The sequence below is a fragment of the Budorcas taxicolor genome, chromosome 5 (genome assembly GCF_023091745.1).
Source record: "Budorcas taxicolor isolate Tak-1 chromosome 5, Takin1.1, whole genome shotgun sequence".
NCBI lineage: Eukaryota > Metazoa > Chordata > Mammalia > Artiodactyla > Bovidae > Budorcas > Budorcas taxicolor.
Window position 1 is genome coordinate 94,096,353 of NC_068914.1, and position 21,210 is coordinate 94,117,562.

Sequence of the window (21,210 nt, forward strand, 5' to 3'; positions counted from 1 at the left end):
GGACAGGGAGGCCTGGTGTGCTGCAATTCATGGGGTCACAAAGAGTCGGACATGACTGAGTGACTGAATTGGACTGAACTGAACACTTAGAAAAGGTTAAGGTGAGAACCTACTGTGTGGCACAGGGGGCTCTACTCAGTGCTCACTGGTGACAAAGGGGATTTATGTATATGTGAGGCTAATTCACTTTGCTTTATGGCAGAAACTAACACAACATTGTAAAACAACTAAATTAAAAAAAAAAGGTTAAGAGGATCTGTTTTACATTGTTTATTCACACACACACACGAGTATTGTGTGAGGTAGGTAGAGGGCCATTGAACTAGTGTGATTGAAATGCCCCTTCTCTACATTTTGAGGACTTCCACTCACCTTGAGCATTAGCTTGCAGCTCTGGAGAGCAGGAATTGATTTCCACACCCACCTCCTCCACTGATTTACAAGTACCTTCATGCAGCGACTGACCACTGATTTAACTCTGTCTATAACGTCTATCATAGGAGCTGCCATACAGTAAGTGCTCAATAAAGATTTGCTAAATGAATAAACAAAGATCCAGTGATCACATAAGGATAAGTTGCATTTTTAAAAAAGCTCTATCAGGGGTTCCACTTATTTACTGAAAGAATTTGTGTGTTTTTGGTATGAATACTATGATGGCAGGCTCACTTATCCTCATGGGAAAATCTGAAGATGAGAGATGGAAAGATAAATAAAGGATACAGCTGGAAGCCATTTTGTGAGGATGACATCACTTTACAAGTGATTATTTTCATATGTGATTTCCATTTGATGCTAAATATATGGGTTTGTTTTTTACAAGTATTAGCCCCAGAGAAAACATGCAGAGCCTGGTTTATCTGTTGAGGTTTTGTTTTTATGATTTACAGTTAAAGGATTTCCTGGTTCTAGAAGCAAAAGGGTTAAAGTAGACCTTATTATGCCTTTCCACTATTAAGCTCCTAATTCCATGTCTCTCTAACCTAAATAGTGTTTCATATGCTTTTTATAAGCAATGATGTTATGGATTTTTCAAATCATTAAATTCAATTATAGTCAAATATCACTGGCTCTAAATACATCTCAAAGGACTCTGCATTGCCTTTAAAACAGACAAAAACCCAAAAAGGTTAAAATCCTTTTTGATTTTTGCTGAAAAATTATTGTGCACTTAAAATTGGATTAGTTTTGTAAAAAATACATTGAACTCTCCATGTAATCTAATTGCTTTCCAAAATTCTTTTTAGTCAGGACAATGAAAATAGCTTGGAAATTTGTCATATCAAAATGCAGGTTTCCTGGAGTGTTCTTTATTAAAAATGACCCATCTTTAATACATCCCCATGTTTGTTTCATTAATTTCTCACTCACTTTTTTAAGCTTCAGTGATAGCTATAAGACACTTTAAGATTACTCTAATGGCAAACCCTGAATCTCCTTCACCTCCTTTTTCACTGGCCATACACACGTTTTCTTTTTTCATTGAAGTATACTTGATTTACAATATTGTGTTAGTTTCAGATGTACAGGATAGTGATTCAGTTTTTTTTTTTTTCTGTCATACATATATTTTCTGATGGCTTGTGCTTTAAAAAGAGCCAGAGGAAAAAAATGGTAGAATGATGGAAAAATCCATTATTATTATTTTACTTACACTTTACCAATTCTAATCATTAGGGAAAAAAACTATAAAACCCTTCTCTGCAGTCACTGTTGGGAAGTGAAGATACACATGCATTCAGGAGTGACACAGTAGCTAGACTTGTTGTTCTTCAAACAGCCAACCATTATTTTTCACTTCCTTTATTGACTAATCCTTCATTCCCTAAGTTGAAAGGGTCACCATCATACACTAAAAATGTTCTGTTTCACGGTTCTTCATTCTGTTCCCTTGATTTGTCTGTTTTACTAGCTCAAGCATGCGTTCAAGATCTGGGAGGGCTAGTCTTTCCTCATTCTTTTTTTCTGAGTCTTTCTGGCAATTTAGGAATGATGGGTTTGACTGTCCTGGGTCTTACATTTCTGCCATGTCTCTGTTTAAATCACTGTGAGCCCAGTACCTTGAGCTGGACAAAAACTTCGTTCTGATATTACGGAAAAGCGAGAATGAACTTTTTGGCCAACCCAATATTTGGGCCCTTCTTGTAACAAATGGCCTCAGTTCAGTTCAGTCACTTAGTCGTGTCTGACTCTTTGCAACCCCATGAACCGCAGCACGCCAGGCTTCCCTGTCCATCACCAACTCTGGGAGTTCACCCAAACCCACGTCCATTGAGTCTGTGATGCTAGCCAACCATCTCAACCTCTGTCGTCCCCTTCACCTCCTGCCCTCAATCTTTCCCAGCATCAGGGTCTTTTCAAATGAGTCAGCTCTTCGCACGAGGTGGCCAAAGTATTGGAGTTTCAGCTTCAGCATCAGTCCTTCCAATGAATATTCAGGACTCATTTCCTTTAGGATGAACAAATGGCCTCAAAGAATGAGCTAATTCCTGTTGTCTTTAGTTGGTTCTATACAAAAGATATGGCTCTAGAAAGTAACTCCTGTAATGCCTCCTTCATCATACCCTGGTACTTGGCATGCAATATTCTCTTCAAAGTAGCCTACCTGAGCGATTGTCTCTGGGTCCAGCGGCTTGTGGTCGTTGAAGCCTGAGTATTGCCCTGATGAAGTGGACCTTCTAATAGGAGGGCTGTCGATCTTCTTGAGGGAGTCATGGCGGCTGATGTTGGTCAGGCTGCCGTGGCCTGGCCGACGCCTCCTCTCAGGACTGTCGTTGTTGAGGCCACGGTTCTGCAGCAGGCCCCGGGGATGACTGCCCAGGCTTGGGGACCCCAGGTCAATTGAGGAGTTGGAAAGACCATGTGGGGGATGGAGGGGGCAATGGCCATCACTGGTCCTGCCAGGACGCCTTGCTGGAGGGGGTGGCTCTCCCCTTTTTCTTTGTCTAGACAGAGAGAATAGCAGAGGTTGTCACACTGGGTAATTCTGCAAGGCTGTGGACGCCACAGCTCCTCAGAACCCCTGGAGAAGTGGAGGCTTGGGAGTCCACCTACCTGGCTAAATAGCCATCAGGATGTCGGTCTGTTGGGGAGTTCATGTCCTTGGATGAAGACTTGTCTTCAGCTACCGGCCCACTGCTGGCCTCGCTGTCGGCTTTCTGGCTCAGAGTGTCTGAAAATGTATCATCCCTGAGACAGTAAGAATCAAGAGTGAGGGTCTTTTGCTTGATGAATGGGGACAAAAGAATAAGTGATGGCATTTCTGTATGTAAGTCTTTCTCTTACTAACCTAACTTGCTTCTTTTCGCTATAAATATAGCATCATTTCATGGCAGGTAAACTGGAAAATTCAGATGACAAATCACCCATAATATAACATCCAGAGAAAACCACTTTTTGAATTCTAGAAGATATCTTTCTCTGCTTTTCTTCTCTGCCTGGCATACCTATCTATAAGAATGTCCACATGTATGTATAGTATTTACTGTATATATGTTTGTGTACTTTAGGACTGTATGTCTGCATCACACACACACACACACACACACACATAGTATTTCTTGGATTCTGAGAGACATTTTAACAGTTTAAAATTAGGCTGAATCAATCACTGTATCCATTTTATGTGGTATTTTTCTCTTTTCCTTGAAAAGCTGTTCGTAAATTGGTGCTGTATTGTGAAATACCATAGTCACAAAATTAAGATTATACTGTACATGTTATTTTGTAACTTGTTTCTTTCACTTAATATTAAGACCACATGGGAAGATACCACTTTAAGTATTTTTGAAAGTAGAGCTTTCTCATAAGCAAAATTAAAAAAGAAGCCTGGAGATGATTCTCTTTAGACCTGAAGTCAGTAGCCTCCCTTTGGAGAAATTGGAATTAAAATAGACACCAAAGGAAGAGGTACCACTGTTTTAGGAATTAGCCATGCCACTTCAGCTCCTAAAACTAGCCTCTGCACAGGGTATTTTTCTAAGAACCTGAAAGCTTCAGAAGGCACCTCTCACTAGTCCTTGCTCCAGACCTGCTGGGAGAGCATGGGTCCTTGCTAACAGTACTTCCCGGCCAACAGGTTTTCACTTTCCATCAGCAAGGTGAAGAACTGAGCCCAGATCAGAAGTTTTTGCTCTGTAATCCCTTCTCTTTTCTCACAAGACCAAGGTAAGAACAATGTAAGAACAACAGCTGGAGTCTTCTCTTGGGAGCACTCAGGTGATGGAAGCTGGCGCTACTCACATATCCTGCACCACGATGTACTGGTGGGGCACAAGCCCGTCAATCCCGTTGTGCCTTCCTTCCCACCAGTCCTCCGATGCGCGGTGATACAGCAGTAGGGAAGCACCCTTCTTGAAGGACAATTCTCTGGCAGACCGCCCAACGTAGTCAAACTTGGCTATCGCTTCTATTGGCTCACATTCTACAAAGAACACACCAGAAAACAGTGTGGGCAGGGTTGTCAGGAAGGCATGATACACTCACTGAAAGGTCTATATGAGGCTTTAGAGAGAAACAAGGTCATTTTAATAACCAGACAGAACAAGGTCACAAATCAAGATGGTGAGAAAACAATGCTGTTAAAAGGGATAAAGAAAAGCATTCTCTTTCTGTCATCGGTTTCTCAGGCAAAGAAAAAGTGAAAATTCGATCTTAATTTCTATAGCCTTGTACTAGATGTATTAGATCATGACAGTCTAATAAAAATATTTAAAACTCTGTGATATATAAAATCGCTCCTTGGGTTGTAATGTTCTCTGCAATAGTTCCAGTATTACTTTGACATTGATGAAGTTCCCAGGCAACATGTTAATACTATTTATAACACGTAAAAGTCACTATTCTAGAAGTTTATGCTTTATTTGCCAATTTTAAAAACAAGTTTACAGATATCACCACATTAAATACTGTTTGAATATATTTAAGTTCCTTAGGTATTTTTTTGGCACTATCAAATCTTATCAACAAGTGTAAAGACAACTTAATTTTTTTCTAGTATCGAAACCAAATTCTAGATATCATTTGTGAAACAAGCATACCTACTTAAGAGACCAGATTCAAAAATATCTTCTAGGATCAAAAGGTACTGAAAGGAATAATGGTGAGTGAGAAAAAGCCAACCTCAAAAAGTTACATGTTGCACAAGGCCATTCATATGACATACTTGAAATGACCTAATAACTGAGATGGAGGATAGATTAGTGATTCCCAGAGGCTAGGGTTGGGGGAAGCGATGGAAGGAAGTGGCTTTGGCTATGAAAGGGTAGCACAAAGGGCTCCCTATGATGCAACTGTTCTTGATTTTGACTGTAGTCACACAAATCTACTTACGTGATAAAACTGTGTAGAACTAAGTAAACAACACAAGTGAGTGCATGTAAAGCTGGTGAAATGTGAATATAGTGGATGGAGTGTATCAGTGTCAGTGTCCTTGCGATAGTAGCAACCGTGATGTAAGATGTTAGTTACTACTGGGGGGAAGTGGGGAGGCAGGAGGTGTATGGCAACTGTCTGTAGCGTTTCTTACAGCTGCATATGAATCTACAGTGATCTCAAAATCAAAAGTTGAAAAGAGATATCAAACTATGGGCCTAGACTTGGAATTTCAGCTCTATTTTAATTCTGACCACAAATATTGAAGGCAAATAAGAGGACAAACCACTCAAAACAACAAGAGTTGCATTTTGTGATTCAGGTTACTGCAAAAAGCCCAGAACTGGTGGCTCCGTGGTCTTTTCTCTCCTCTCTCACCATCACCCCATCCTTATCCCTGCTACCAACAACAGGTGAGTCAACTTCTAATCAATAAGAAACAGAACAAAAAAGGGTCAGTACAAGTGGTATTATGCTTAGAGAACTCTATGCAGTGAGCAACCTCATTTGTTAAAAACTGAACATGTGTGCTGTTACTTTAGAAATGCTGTAGAATATATGTACACATAATAGATTAAAAACTGTCAAATATTTTGTCAGGAACTTATTATCTTCTATTTCCCTTGGTGACAAACCTTTTCATTTAAAAGAGTTAATCTCTTCCCAAAGTTTAATATCTTCAATATCTGTTATATGAAATAACTACAAAATGAAATCTCTGGATAGTCAGCTAAGCTTTTTTCTCACTTGAAAAATGCAAACATTCTCTGGGACAGCATGAACATAAAAATCAACAAACATATTGAAAAAGCCTAGGATTTATCTTCTATGAAGGACCGGGGTGAATTTCTGCTATATATTTAACATAAAGAGAAAAAAAGTCCCATCCTTTGCTAGTAGATAAGTAGATGCTTAAGTAAATAATAATTCATATGGAAGAATCAAACACTATAATCTGTACATGGTATACTTCTCAAAAAGGTAGGTGTAAAAATAATTTTAAAACAATAGTTTAAGTTCTTTAACAACTGACAATAACTTATAGATCATATGTTAACACTCCATTATTCTATCCTGAAACTATTTTAATATAAATAGCAGTTTTATTAAATATCCACAAGTCTGCTCATAGAGGAGGAAATAGAACTCTGGGACTGACTTTATACCTTGTTCTAAACTTGCACATAAAAAGTAAATCCTGCTTGAACCGAGATGACAGATACCAAATTTTTCACCCCAGGTCTCCCTGAGGGTCAGAAATAAACATACCTGTGGTGTAAGGGACACAAATAAACATTCATGGAGGAATGAAAGCATGCCAATTGATTGAAAAGAGTATCATGATATGCAGTCTGCAAATTCTTATGTGCTACACCCACACGGTTAAACTGTTTTACTGAAAAAATGGAAACAATAGCATAACAAAGTACACAACCCATATATCTGTCAAAGGGAAGAGAGAGTTATTCATGTTCTTTAATGCCATTCAGTCATATACTGTCATCACTGGCCAAGGGCCATTTAAAACTGTTTCATAGCTATGTACATATTTTATCATAATTTCATCATCATGCCCTCTATGCTGATTACCTCTTTCTTTTTGGAAACAGCAGCAAGATGATCAGACTTTGCTTATTTAGTTCAAAGGTACAGACATTATGAACGAATGACCAGATGAATCAGAAGTATACTTCATTGGTGATCTTACTACATCAACTAGTAATTCTGAGCAATTTCATTATTTTGACTTCTTTCTACTCCCATGAGAGAAATCTCACAGTCAAGTGTCAATCGATAAGCTATTTATACACGTCTCAGTCTAGTCATTGCAGAGCAAATCGATCTCAGGGCATGGCGATGCACCACGCCCCTTTCATGTAGGGTCACACAGCCCTTTAAAGTCCTGCAGAGGCTTAGCAGAATGCTACTGCTACCAATAACAACAATGAGGGTGAACGTGATAAGTTCATTTTCCTACATGGCTATTACAATTTTGTGCAAGAGATATCCGTTTTTTTGTAATCGTATACAAAGTGCTAGTATATCACGCTATCCCTTTGGGACCTTGCTGTCCCTGACACTGTCTCTGCTACATCTGCTACCCCTGCCCTTGCAGATGATGATTCTGTTCTGTGACAGCCTCTCTTTTGGAAACAGAAGTTACTCTCTTTAGTGATACCGTGACAGAGGGAAGAAAATGCAATACCTGGGTGATCAAAGAGACAGATCAATACTCTGGTTAATTTAGTTACAGGAAGAGTCTGGCTGCAGGCAAGAACATCTGTTCTTTGTAAGCAATGCTTTTCTCTCCAGCACTATCAGGTGAACAAGATCAAAATGTTATCTCAAACACAGAGCTCTCTTTTGTAGCCAAGAGGTAAGAACAGGTAAGAACTGACAGATGGTACAGAGGTGAGACTGAGGTTTGGGAAGAGAGATGGCTAGGGCTCTGTCATGGGCTTTTCCTGCCACTGAGACAAGCAAGGAAACACGGAGAAAAGTCACCAGTGAAAAAGGAATGAATTACAGAGAAACGGAACTCAAGACAAAAGAAAGGAGAGAAGAATGGCAGAGGGTGGGCTCAGACTTTCAAAAGCAACCCCACAGAAATAGAAGCTGTCACTTCAAAGAGTTTCTTCCAACTTAAGTTTCTGAAAAATGTCAATTTTTTTTTTTTTAAAGCAGAGGGTGGACTCTAGACATCTTGATAACCTTCCTGCTGAAATCAACTAAAAATGCTGGATTAAAAAAAAACCCAACTTCGTAAGTGCGTTAATCATGACAGTGAGGAATACTAAACTTGATGAATGAAGGAATCTACGGACTTAAACAGGACACCAGAATTATGAACACTAGAATATGTAAGTCAGAGTTTGCCTTGAGAGCATTTTCCCCTGCCTGGTTAACTTAAGCTTTATTTTAAACAAAAGACTAGGTCCAGGGGCTGCCCAGTATGGAGACTCTAAGCCCCACCAAGTATCAAATTCTCAGTGTCACAGTGGATTTCTAGTTCTGCAATTCTCCTCCCTTCTCACTCTCCACACTTCTCCATAGATGTAACCACTCTGACCTTGAATTTAAGGGAAAAAATCTATCTGAAGGCTTGGGGGGGAAAAAAAAATCACCTCAGAATCCCAATCACATTCTAGCCCTCAGGCAGGTTTGCATTTTAAGTTGATACTACCGGGTGGCCTGAAAAAAACCTCAAACTAAAAATCTACTGTGGTTCCAAGCTGGTTATGCCCCAGGCAGAAGTAAACGAAAACCCTCTCTGGAGGGACATACCTTTATCTCAACGTAAATGAATTCCATAAAGTTCTAAGAAATATGTAAAAAATATATAAAACACATTGGAAATAAGACTCAGATGAACAAAAGCCAACAAAAACAAATCCAGCAAGACTTCAGCTTTTTAGAATAATTAGACACATAATCTAAAACAATAGAAAGGATTAGTATTATGAGTAAAGAGCAAATGACCAAGCGGGTATGAAAGTGAACTGAACTTGGGAGGAAAAATAATCAAAAATAAAACTGAATAAGTTTAAAGCACGTTAGTCATAGTTAAAGAGGGAATAAAAGGATTATGCTTACAGCTGAAGAGGTATTAAGAAAAAACTGACAGCTTTATATGTTCATATTAAAAATGTCAAAAAGTAACGTTAAACATCAAACTTAAGAAGTTAGAGAAAAAAATGATTCCTACAGAGAAACGTATAAAAGTTTATTGGGTGACATTAAGTAACTAGAAAGATGTTTGTGGACTGTATATTATAAAAATATCAATTCTTTCCATGTTAATATATGTAGAATCAGTGCCATTGCAATCTAAACCTCAATAGGTTTTTAGCTTTTTCTTGTTTGTTTCTAGGAACTTGAAAACCTGAATTTGGAATTTAAGTGAAATTGCAAAAGGCAAAGAATTGTTAAGAGGAACAAAGTCAGAGGTCTTGATTTTACAAACATTGAGATTTATTAAAAGGTATCAAGATGAAGACAGCAGTGTAGGGATAAACAAGTAGACCCACGGAAAAGAGAGACCAGAAATGGACTCACACAGAGAGGACACTTGACTTATGATTAAGGTGTGGGGCAGTAGAGAAAGGACAATTAAGGCTGGGACAGTGGGGACAGCTACACATCCATATGGAGAAAAGAGGCACAGATCCCTACCTCACACCATACCTCCAAATGAATTCCTGGTAGAATTAAGCCCTATGTGTGAAAAACAAAACCTGAAAGGATTTAAAAGAGGCCATAGAAGAACTTCTGCATTAACATCAAGGCACAGAAGGATAAGGATTTCTTTAAGGAGACACAAAGTGAAACAACCATGAAGGAAAAGATGGGTAAATTCAGCTCCTTTGAAATTAAGATCCTCTGTTTGGCAAAAGACATAATAGACACATGAAAGATGGGCTACAGAGCAGAAAATATTTGCAAAGCCTATACTGAACTCTGGGAAATGGTGATGGACAGGGAGGCCTGGCGTGCTGTGTTTCATGGGGTCACAAAGAGTCGGACACGACTGAGCGACTGAACTGATACTCAATAAAGGACTTGATCCAGCTTCATAAACTTTTACAAGGAAAAACCAAAGCCAAACCAAAGTAAACTAAACCAAGCAAAAAAAGCCCAGAGAAACTAACAGTGGGCAAATAGGCCCTAAGATGGAAAAACATTTGATAGGAATTTTGCAAAAATAAATCTAAACATACAAAAATTAGTGTATCTGTAATAACCATGTTTTTCATTTTCCATAGTATGACCTCTGGGGCTTTGCCCCCCCTGGAGGGACTGTCCCTTCCAGGGTTGGCAAATTCCTAGTAAACAACTCATCTGGAATGTGCTTTTCAAATGCAAACCAACCAACCCAGGGCTCATACTCCAGCCACTTCCTCTCTGGGGCTCCCATACTTTAGGCCACTATCTCCCTGCCCCAATCACTTCATGGCCAGGTACCAACCACAGACAGCCACAGAGCCCTCTGAAATTATTAAAACTAGGCAATCCTAACCCTGCTTACCCTGCCTTGCTTGTTCCTTCCTGTGGAAACCACCATAAAAACTCTTGGCCAATTGTTCTCCTGCCCGTCTGACCCTGGTGCCTTCCCTGGCCCCCTGAGGTGTGATGTGTCCCCTCCTCTTAGGAACTGTGGGCATCAGATTATCTTTTCAATGGCGATCATCTCCTGATCTGTTGGTCTTATAATACCCCCTTACCCTTACCATACCAGAAGTTTTCTATTAATATACTATGTTTTAAAACGTCTTCATCAGTAAGCAGAGAAATGCACATTAAAATCACAATGAGATACCATTAAACACTTGACAGTATTGGCAAAGACAATATTTGATAAACGCAAGTGTTGATGACTACATACAACTGAAAGGCTGAGACACGGCTGGTGGGAGTGGGTAGCCCTACAACCATTTTCTTATTTTCTGGCTGCTTGTGGTAGGTGGGATCTTAGTTCCCTGACCAGGGATTGAACCCATGCCTCCTGAAGTGTAAGCATGGGATCTTAACCACTGGACTGCCCTTACAACCATTTTCAAAAATAGTTTGGCAGTATGTAGCAAGGTTGAAGACATGCTTACTCCTAGGTGTGTATATCTGAGAGAAACTCCTGTACACCTGCGGCAAGGCACATGTTCAAAATATTCATACCCGAACTGTTTTTAATGGCAAAAAACAGAAAACAACTCATGTATTCACCAATAATAAAAAAAAATACAATGGAATACTATACAGTGGTAAATAAATTATTCGAATTGCATGCAACGATGGGGATGAACTTCAGGAATATAATACTGAATAGAAAACAGTGAAAGTATATATAGTATGATCCCATTTATAAAAAGTTCAAGAAAACAGAAAATGAAACAACAATTCTTTTAAAAGCACACAGAGCTTACCTTGAGGGGTATGGAAGACAATAGGTTCAGGAAAGTAAAACGGTAATGATACCTTTTTCTTAAATTTGGTGGTGGTTTCACAGGTGTTCCCTGTAGTAGTATTTTTTGTAGTTTACACATATTTAGTAAATATTATTTTGTATCTACTGAATTCTTAACACAAGCAATTCTTGGTATACGTGGGGCCAAAGTGAGTACAATATAAGTAATTCTTTAAAAATGGTTATAAAAATGGCTATAAAGACTAGTTTTATAATAGCATGAGCACAAGTGCATACCGTCTTCACTGGTGTGCGGCTCTGTACCAGCGTCCTGATCCACTTCCTCCAGCGTACCGTGCTCACTGTATGGGCTGTCGCTGAGGAGCAGAAGTAGAAATCGTATGAAGCCAAAGTGAATTTCAAAACTGAACAACTGCTACTATAAGGAGAAACAGAAGACTTCGGAATGGCAAAGGAGTTCCTGGATAGCCTTTCAGTGGAATGCTGGAGCCTCCAGGATTGTGTAATCCTATAGGACACTATGTCCCTTCATCTTTGACATGTTACAACTCTGTAAGGACAAAACTGACGTGTAGGAAACTGACAGTATTCAAATGATTCTTATGTATAAAAATGAAAATTTGTTGAATTCTAGCAGAATATGATTATCACCGTCTGGATACACCAATTTTTGCAAATTCATTTCAGTATCCCCTACTACATAAAAATGGATGGCTCTTTGATTTCCGCTTTGAATTGGCTGTAGTATCTTTTTCAACTTTTCTTGACACATGTTCATTTTTATATCTGAGAGTTAGATTTTATTCTTTAACATTACCACTATTACTTCTCAAATGTATGCTGATAAATGGAATGCACTGGTTACAAATACAAATCCTGACATTGTTGTAAAAGCCCATTTATATTGCTGGCATTGGGGGATGAGGATGATTGCTATAATACTGACTTTCTGTTTAAAACAAGCGGTATCTATAGAGAATATCATGTGTGGGAGAAGACATATCAAGCACATGTTCCTGACTTCAAGACTCTTTATTATGGGGATTTTACCCTGTTTGTAAAAAAGGAGCAACCACAAAAAGTCCTGGAATACAACACATTAAATGATATCGACCAGACATGCATATATTTGCTCTCTGATAAAGTGAATAAGACAGCACAACTTACTGATAGAGCCCTGAATATCTGTAAATACTAAACATGACTGACACTGGCCCTGAGACAAATACAACTAGGAAAATAAAATTCTGAATTCTGAAAATAAAATTCTGAAAAACTCACCAGGACTGAGAGCTTGGGTCAGTACATGCATGTAGTAAGTATTTTAAAAATATGTAGCCCTGGTGGGCTACAGTCCATGGGGTTGCAGAGAGTCAGACGCAACTGGGCAACTAACACACACATAGAATCTATCAAGCTTTGTTGTTAATTTAGAAAGCAGTACTTCTGGAAATGGTCAACTCTGAATTTTCTTAACAGCGTAAGATCATTTGTAGTTTAAATTATACTGTGGTTTCAGTTTTTAAAAAAGTGTACTTTCAGTTACTTAGATTTTTCAGCTACTAGTTCTACTTCTACTTAATCCCCAGCAAGGCAGTGGGAAACAAAGTATCCTGCAGAGTCCAGAACGAAGGGCTTAGGCAAATCTATTTCCAGCTGCTCCTGAATCTGAGCTGCACAGGGCAGTTTTAGAGGGAGGCTGGGAGGCAACTGCTGAGTGGGAAGACTTGTGTGGACTTAGGAATCAGACAGACTTGGGCTGCCTCCAGAAACCACTAGTCATTGGCCTGGCTCCTTGGCCTCTCTTAACTTACTTGGTCGAGTGGGAATATAAGCTGGCACACAGGAGGACCTCAACGAATTAAAACCAGTTTTACTGTATATGATTTCTTAGAAGCTGGAACTCATATATCAAATAGTGAACATAAACATTTTGGGGTTTCCTTATCTTTGGATTATACATTTTTACCCTTCATTGGGAGGTGACTATATTGTCTTATTAAACATTTTTCATCCCAACAATATAATAATGTAATAACTCTGTTCAAAGTGACCATGACTTGTGTAATGGATCAGGACAATATTAGTAAGAATGGAAATGAAAGTAAGAATGAAAACACATTTAGTTGACAGCTGCTCCTTTAAAATGAAACTTTTGAAATACTTTCCATAGAATTAAAACTGTTTAGGAATGAAAATGAAGTCTGTTAATTCAGTTATCTTTTCTTAACAGTAAAAATGTATACGGCTCTCTATTTAAAAACCATTCTCTACAGAAGTCATGATGGGGTAGGTGTATCTAAAAAGATGCCGTGCTTAGGGAAAAGAGAAATGAAGATGAATTTCCATAAGAAGAAGCCAGTGCTGTCATGGGACTTAATATTCTAATTGATCTCAAGTGTTCCTGCTTCTTTTTTTTTAATTGGAAGCACTGGCATCTTATAGTCAATTCTTTTTTTTTTTTTTTAATTAAGTTGATATCTGTACTTCTATAATTTTTTCCAGGAGAAGAAGGAAGGACTAAAATTCTTGGACTTACCAATACTCGTCTCCAGCCATACATTTCTCATAAACAGGGCCATCCAGCTCTTTAGCATCTGGGAAAATAGTCTCATGGTGGATGATGATGGTTTTGACAATCTCATTGACATGAGCCTGGCAGGACACTTGATCCTGTATCTCTGGGACAGGCATCAATGTAGGGCCAAAACAGATGGCCAGGTTATAAGGGTCCATCATGTTTTCATCACTGTACTGTGAAAGACTACAAAAGCAAGCAAGACAGGAGTTATAAAAGAACAAGGGGAAAAAAGCAAACGCTTAATAGGATACTTCCTATTCTGAAAATGAGTTTTCTTATTAGAATAAAATATTTCATCCTACTTTAAGGTGGCTCAGCAAATTCCAAAGAAAGTAAAACAACTTATAACCTTTCCACCAGGTAGACATGGAAAAGGGAATATAAATCCTGTTTGCTTAATTAAGTGGCATTTTTTTTTGAAAGTCACAAGGGAGTTTAAGATAATCTCTAACACAATTCAGACCAAGATCAAGTAAAAGAGTTTCACTTGCAAACAATATGATCATCTTTAAAACTGTCCTCCAACTAACCAAATACATTGCCGATTTCAGTTTTTCTCATAAATCTTGAGGGGAGTCCCGAGAAAAACAAAAGCACCTTTTCTTTGTACCCACTGAAAGAAAGACAGCAACTCCAGGCTTTGTAATTTGCCTTTGGGCAAGATGATCAATACAAGGTGACACCAAAGACAATTACAAGTGCAAGCGAAGGGGAAAAAGAATCCTCAATTCTCACATTCCATTTAAAGCTGCAAACTACAAACTTTGGGGGAGATTTCCAGTTGTCTAGTACTAATTTTAAAATTCAATTCAATGGCTGTTGGTGAGATATTTTCCACAGGGGACTGAAAATAAGAAGTTCTTTATGCTATGCCTCGAACACATGGGCAAGGTGCTGTTCCAGGGAGAATCTAGAGAATCTATCTTTCAGCGTATAGAATGTCAGCCTTGAAAGGAAATGCAAAATCCAGGTGAACAGATGACAAATGGAAGGAGAGAAAAAGAGACTCAGCTACATTTGTGAGATGTTGACAGACACAAAGAAATTGAGATACCGTGTGACAAGATACTTTACCCTGTTTGGGAAATAAGATAGCTGAGAAAGTAGAAAATACAAAAGTATAATTCTCACAGGCAACATATGTCTTTCCTTTCTGCCATTTCTCAAACATAAAATCTTAAGAGTTCACAAATAACCACCAATGGTCATGTTACAGATCCCCTTCAACACGAATGCAGGAAGGAAAAGTGAGATTCTGAATAAGAATGATCTCATGTTCAAAAGACACACTTAAGCTCAATGGGGAGAGTCAGTCTTTCTGCGTCTTTAGTTAGTGCTGGCTTGAAGAGCAAACAGCTGATACAGAATTTTTGGTTTTACAATGAAAAGAGAATAGCTTCTTTCTCTTTCCAAAAATGCCTGCCCCACATATCCAGCTCCAGAGACTGGGCCTGGCCTCCACATGAAGGCAGGAGCAGGAACCAGGGGATATCTCTGGGCAGAAATGCTGGAAGCAATGCCGAGGTCTGGCTGGCTCATGGCACAGTTGCTAGTCTGTTGAGATCCACCGTCAGTTAGATTCACACTTTGAGAGCTTTCTCGACTCATGGTCAGTTTGCTTCCCTAGTCCATTGTGGTTGATTGGTTCACAGTGGGTTTCACTTAGGCGTGTCAAGAATATTTGGTATGGACAACATGTAGAGGCCAGCAGGAATGCGAGGTGGTCCATGTTGGGGAAGGAGAGGCATGTGCAATTAAAGGTGAAGATGGAAAACCTTCAGATTTTTACAACTACTTGGGTGACTAGGCTTATTTAAAGAAAGAAGTTTACGGTATCATTTAACCTAAAATAGTTTACACCCATCTCTCTTGGTACTGCTTATTTCCAGGGGTGACTTCTATACTTATGTCATCTGTAGACGCTTTAGCTTCATTCTGTATGGGTTCCCTGCTGGCATTTCCCTATTGTAGGATACTTGGCTTGGGGGCTGGGGGTGTGTGGTCAGTCTGAATGGTATGATTTCAGGAAGAGTCAGCAGGGTGGTAATAAATCCCCATAGCTTTTAAGAACTTAACACTTTTGGTGAAACAGAAGAAAAAATTGTTCTAATTTTAAGAAGGGAGAGCGCATGGTTGAGTGAGAAAGCATTTCCTGAAGTTTACTCCACCTGAATTTTTTTAATTAAAAAACCTGCTTAATTGAAATGTTAAAGAGCAAGGGGACTCAGATAGAACAGCGGAAGATGTTCTTATCATGGAGCCCATGTACCTGCAAGTGACACAACTGAAATCAAGTTCCCTAAATTAAGAGTCAAGTTTCCTTGAAAATAATGTAGTGATTTTTAAGATTTCTGTGACATTGTTTTAAAGATTGCTTTAGAAATATCATCTTTTTGACAAGGTCTCATTATACTCAATTTGCAGGCAATTCTTTTTTGGATCTGTGTACAAGTCTCACAACAATTCCCTTCCTTCCCTGACTATAACATTAAAAATCACAGAAATTTTCTGCAGTGAGCAGGCGGTTTACATCATTTTGACAAAAACATTTATGACACTGGCTTTGGATGGAAGTTGGGAAAAAGCACATATTTCACTGAAAAGTGTTCTTTTTAGTAATACTTGTGCATTTTTGCATTTATGGCCACAGTTTCCACATCTGGTGATGAGGTTTATTTAGGTCATTGTGTGACCTTATAAGGTAGGTCACACATGATGACTTTGATCTGCTGAGGAAAAATGCACCTTCAGTCTCTATTCAATCATCTTCTCTTTGGCTCCACTAATAAAAGGAACCCAATGTACATTTTACAGAATCCAAGAACAAAGAATTCAGAGCGGTACACAGGGAACTGAAATGAGCATTTTGGCAAAAAATTGTGGTACTTACTGATTGAGGAAGGCAAAGAGGTACCTCATCACTATAAGGACCGACCTGGGCAAGGTCAGGAGCAGTTTGCGGATGTGAAGTGCCCTCTCATAGAGATTATCTATTCCTACAGACAGAAGAGGACATGGTTAGGATCCTTTTACCAGCCACATTTAAAGCAGAACATTGTAGCACCCAAATTCAGTACGAATCTGAACACAAGCAACACTTTGCCCTTAGGTGAGATGTAGTCGTAATCAATAAAGCAAATCAGTGAGTGATCTGCTTGGGTGTACGCGAGGACCTCTCTTGTGACTCATCACTGTTTCTCTGACTTCCATGGGCTTGGCTTTGAGCAGCTTAGAGTCTTCTAAATTTAAAAACTGTTTTTCAGTTGCTGCTGTTTCCACATTTTGCATCTGATATGGTTGAAACTCCTTTTCGCTGCACATTAACTAAGGTAACTTTTTGGGATAGGACACCTCTCCCTTTTCATGACTCATTAATTCTTCAGGTATGTTTTTGTTAATTACTGTGACTCAAGAGTCTCAGCAGGATCAAAGGACCCAATAATCAAGTCATCAACATTTCTACCTAACTCAGTCTCAAGAGTCCCAGGGCAATTGGTTTGTCTTTCATGACAACTTCACGGGACACTTGGAAAACCCACATTATACAGAGAGGGAAGATGGGATGCCTAGAGATGATTTGCAAGGCACTGAGAGTTTGGTGTGGTGAATTTTGCATCTATAAATGCAAAAGGAACCACGTTTAATATAGTATTGATCTTTAATGTTTGTCGAATTCCATAGGGGGCCTGTCATCTTTAGGCTAGAAGAATATACAGGTATTACTTCGAAGAGGCTTCATCTTAATTTAAGATCCTCTTGCTTCTAATTTCTGAGTTCTAAATTCAATTCCCTACTCTTTAAGGGCAGTTTCAAATTTTTATTTAAAAAGACTTGGAACAGGAATTTACATATTAATTTCACAGCAGCATTATGCGTAACAGCCAATAGGTAGAAACGTCCATTGATAGATGGGTAGATAAACAAAATGTGGTATATATTCACAATGAAATATTATTCAGCCTTATAAAGGAAGGGAATTCGAATACATGCTACAACAAGGATGAACCTTGAAGACCCTATGCTAAGTGAAATAAGTCAGACACAAAAAGCCATACACAAATATTGTATAATTCCACCTATATGAGGTATCTAGAGTAGTCCATTTCACAGAGACAGGAAGGAAGTAGAGTGGTGATTGTCAGAGGTGGAGGGAGGAATGAGTAGTTACTGTTTAATGGGGAGAGTTTCAGTACAGCATGAAAAAAAAAAGATCTGGAGGCAAACAGCGGTAATAGCTGCAAAACAATGTGAGTGTACTTAACGCCATTGAATTGTACATTTAAAAAAGATGAAAACGGTCAATTCTATGTCTATTTTACTGCAATAAAAAAAAGAACGGGGGAGGGGGTGCCCCATGAGATGCCAAATAAAGATTTTAGGGGAGAAAAGCAACAGGAATGTAAAAAAGTGACACCAAGACTGGATAAAATTATGTGAGGTTGGCACTCCCTGCAGCTACAGTGAACATACACCAAAGCAAAACAGAAAGGCTGGCACTCCTGGAATAGAGCAAATGGGATGTGTCCCAAAGGCCAGACCACGACGACTGTGAGCAGGACTCAGATATTACCTGGTTGGCAGCATGCATCCCACAGGAGTCTTGCTCTGGTACAAATGACTCATTTACTCTCCAGAGCCCAGTTAGTGCATCAAAATGTATGTTTGCTACGGACACTCTAATTACTGTGCATTTCTAGCTGGCTCTGAGTGTGGCAATTCATAATCTTTTAGAATTTTATATGCATGAAAAGATGAGCGTGTGTGTGTGCTCCGTCATGTCCAACTCTTCGTGAACCCTATGGACTGTAGTCTGCCAGGCTCCTCCGTCCCTGGAATTTCCCAGGCAAGAATATTGGAGCGAGTTGCCATTTCCTACGTCAGGAGATCTTCCCGACCTAGGGAACAAACGTGGGTCTCTCATTTCCTGCACTGGCAGGCGGTTTCTTTATCAGTATACTGCCTGGAAGCCAGGAGGAGATTGTTAGATAGCATCGCTGACTCAATGGACATGAATTTGAGCTAACTCCAAGATAGTGGGGGCCAGAGGAGCCCGGCGTGCTGCAGTCCATGGGGTCACAAAGAATCAGACATGACTTAGCAAGTGAACAACCACAACATGAAAAGATAGATCTTTTCCTCAGACAAGTTGTCAGTGAGGAAGGTCATATTTCACCTGGATTTCTTCTATGCTGGGATTCTTTTTCACAATTCAGCATCTCATGTAATTAGGTAAAAGTGGGATTTGCCCAATCTCAGTCACATGCTCAGAGCTCCCTTGGCTAATTTATGTTCCTTCCCTAGCACTGCAAGGTTCCCATGTCAGCATACCAACTTCACAGCATGGAGGTTTGACAGCTCCATGTAAACATGTGTGAAAAATTCACCACCAAACAGAAGTGAATTCAGAAAATGGCCAAAAGTTCAAATGACCATTCCTCTGAAAATATCAGCTCTTCTGTGGCACTGTTTGTAAAGGTGTTTTTCAGAAAACAAATAAGAAAACATAAGATGCAGATTTATCCTTAAGGAGGAAGAAAGGGAAGGAAATTCCTTGGTGGTCACATGTAGAAATGGCTTATGTAAGAGCAGGCAAATATTTCTGAACTCCATAGCCCAATATCCAATAATCAAGAGGAATTTAAAGGCGCTGGTGGTAAAGAACCTACCTGCCAATGCAGCAGACTTAAGAGATGAGGATTCGATCCCTCATCTGAGGGTTGGGAAGATCCCCTAGAGGAGGAAATGGCAACCCACTCTAGTATTCTTGCCTAGAGAATCCCATGTACAGAGGAGCCTGGTGGGCTACAGTCCATGGGGTCACAAAGAGTTGGACACGACTGAAGCAACTTATAGCATGCAGGATATTTTTAGGTTCAATGTTAGGTTTTAATAATGTCAAAGTATCAATCAGTTGTGTGTGTAATAGTATATGTGTGTGAATGAAAAGGAAAGAGAAAAAGAGACCTTTTAATATATTGCATGAATCTTAGCCCTGAGATGCTTTACCAGCTGTTCTTCTAGGTAAGAAATGAACTGCTTACAAATCTTTCTAATTAACCATTAATAGATCTACAATATATTTAAGTAAATACACAGAGATATGAAGTAGATTAGTGGTTGTCTAGGGCTGAGGGTGACGGTGGTTTGAGTGTTTGCTAACTGGGGTTTCTTTCTGGAGATCTATGAATTAAGCCATTGAGTTCTTTCCTAGTTAACAAGAAACATTATAGATATAAATATATAAATAATGTCTCTCCTTCTGCTGAATTATCAAATAGAAATTAGTAAAGAAACTAAATCTTAGCTTAAGGAGCTTTGACTGCTTCAATAATAAGGCTACTATCATTTTTGCAGAGAAAAGGAATCTTTGAGAAAATCATTGTAAGGCAGCAAACAGAAATTTTGAGCTCAGAGAGAAAACTACTGTGTATGGCAATAAAGCTGGAAGAATTTTTAGCAACAAAAACATACACTGGAACACCAGGAAAAGAGTTCAAAAGCTTTTGCCATAAAACCATCAGATACAGGAAACAGATTTATGTACCAAGAAGCTCATCATGGTATTTTTGTGTAACTGCAAAATCACTTTTGGAAACAATCTAAATTTCTAAAACTAGGGAATTTGTTAAATAGAATAAAAACCATTATATGGACACTAAAAACTATATTTTGAAAAATAACTTAGTGATGTGAGAAAGTGTAAATAACATATTAAATTAAAAAAATAGTTTATAAAGAGAAAATATGGTATGATAATTTTTAATAACAGATTTATTGAGATATAATTCACGTATTTTAAGTATACAATTTGATGGTTTTTAGTACATTTCAGTTCAGTTCAGTTGCTCAGTCGTGTCCGACTCTTTGCGACCCCATGAATCGCAGCAATTTGGAATTGAGCAACCATGACTTCAGTCCATTATAGAACATTTTCATCACGTCTAAAAGAAATCTTATATCCACTAGCAGTCATTTGGCATGATGCAGCTTTTTATTTTTTAAAAATCAAAAGTATGTAGTTATGGTATATCTACATAATGGAATATTATTTGGGAATTTAAAACAAGCACTGACATACGCTACAACATGGGTGAACCTTCAAAACGTGCTAAACGAATTGAGCCCATCAAAAAAGATCATATATTGTATAGTTTCATTTATATGAAATAGGCAGAATAGGTAAATACAAAGAGATACAAAGTAGATTAGTGGTTGTCTAGGGCTGCGGGTGATGGTGGTTATGAGTGCTTGCTACCTGGGATTTCTTTTTGGAGTCATGAAAATGTTCTAAAATTGATTTTGGTGATTTTCCTAATCCTGTGAATATACTAAAAAC

At 38.7% G+C, this 21,210-nt stretch overlaps 1 protein-coding gene across 1 annotated transcript in view; it reads right to left on the reverse strand.

Moving 5' to 3' along the window:
• SRGAP1 (SLIT-ROBO Rho GTPase activating protein 1) overlaps positions 1–21,210 on the reverse strand; it is a 294,550-nt gene that overhangs the window by 5,142 nt on the left and 268,198 nt on the right. Inside the window, exons 16-21 of the mRNA XM_052639735.1 lie at positions 16,765–16,870; positions 13,833–14,057; positions 11,570–11,649; positions 4,243–4,423; positions 3,055–3,189; positions 2,606–2,945 (exon numbers count right to left, since the gene is read on the reverse strand). Coding sequence (XP_052495695.1) covers positions 2,606–2,945; positions 3,055–3,189; positions 4,243–4,423; positions 11,570–11,649; positions 13,833–14,057; positions 16,765–16,870 — 1,067 coding nt within the window. The remainder of the gene's footprint in view (positions 1–2,605; positions 2,946–3,054; positions 3,190–4,242; positions 4,424–11,569; positions 11,650–13,832; positions 14,058–16,764; positions 16,871–21,210) is intronic.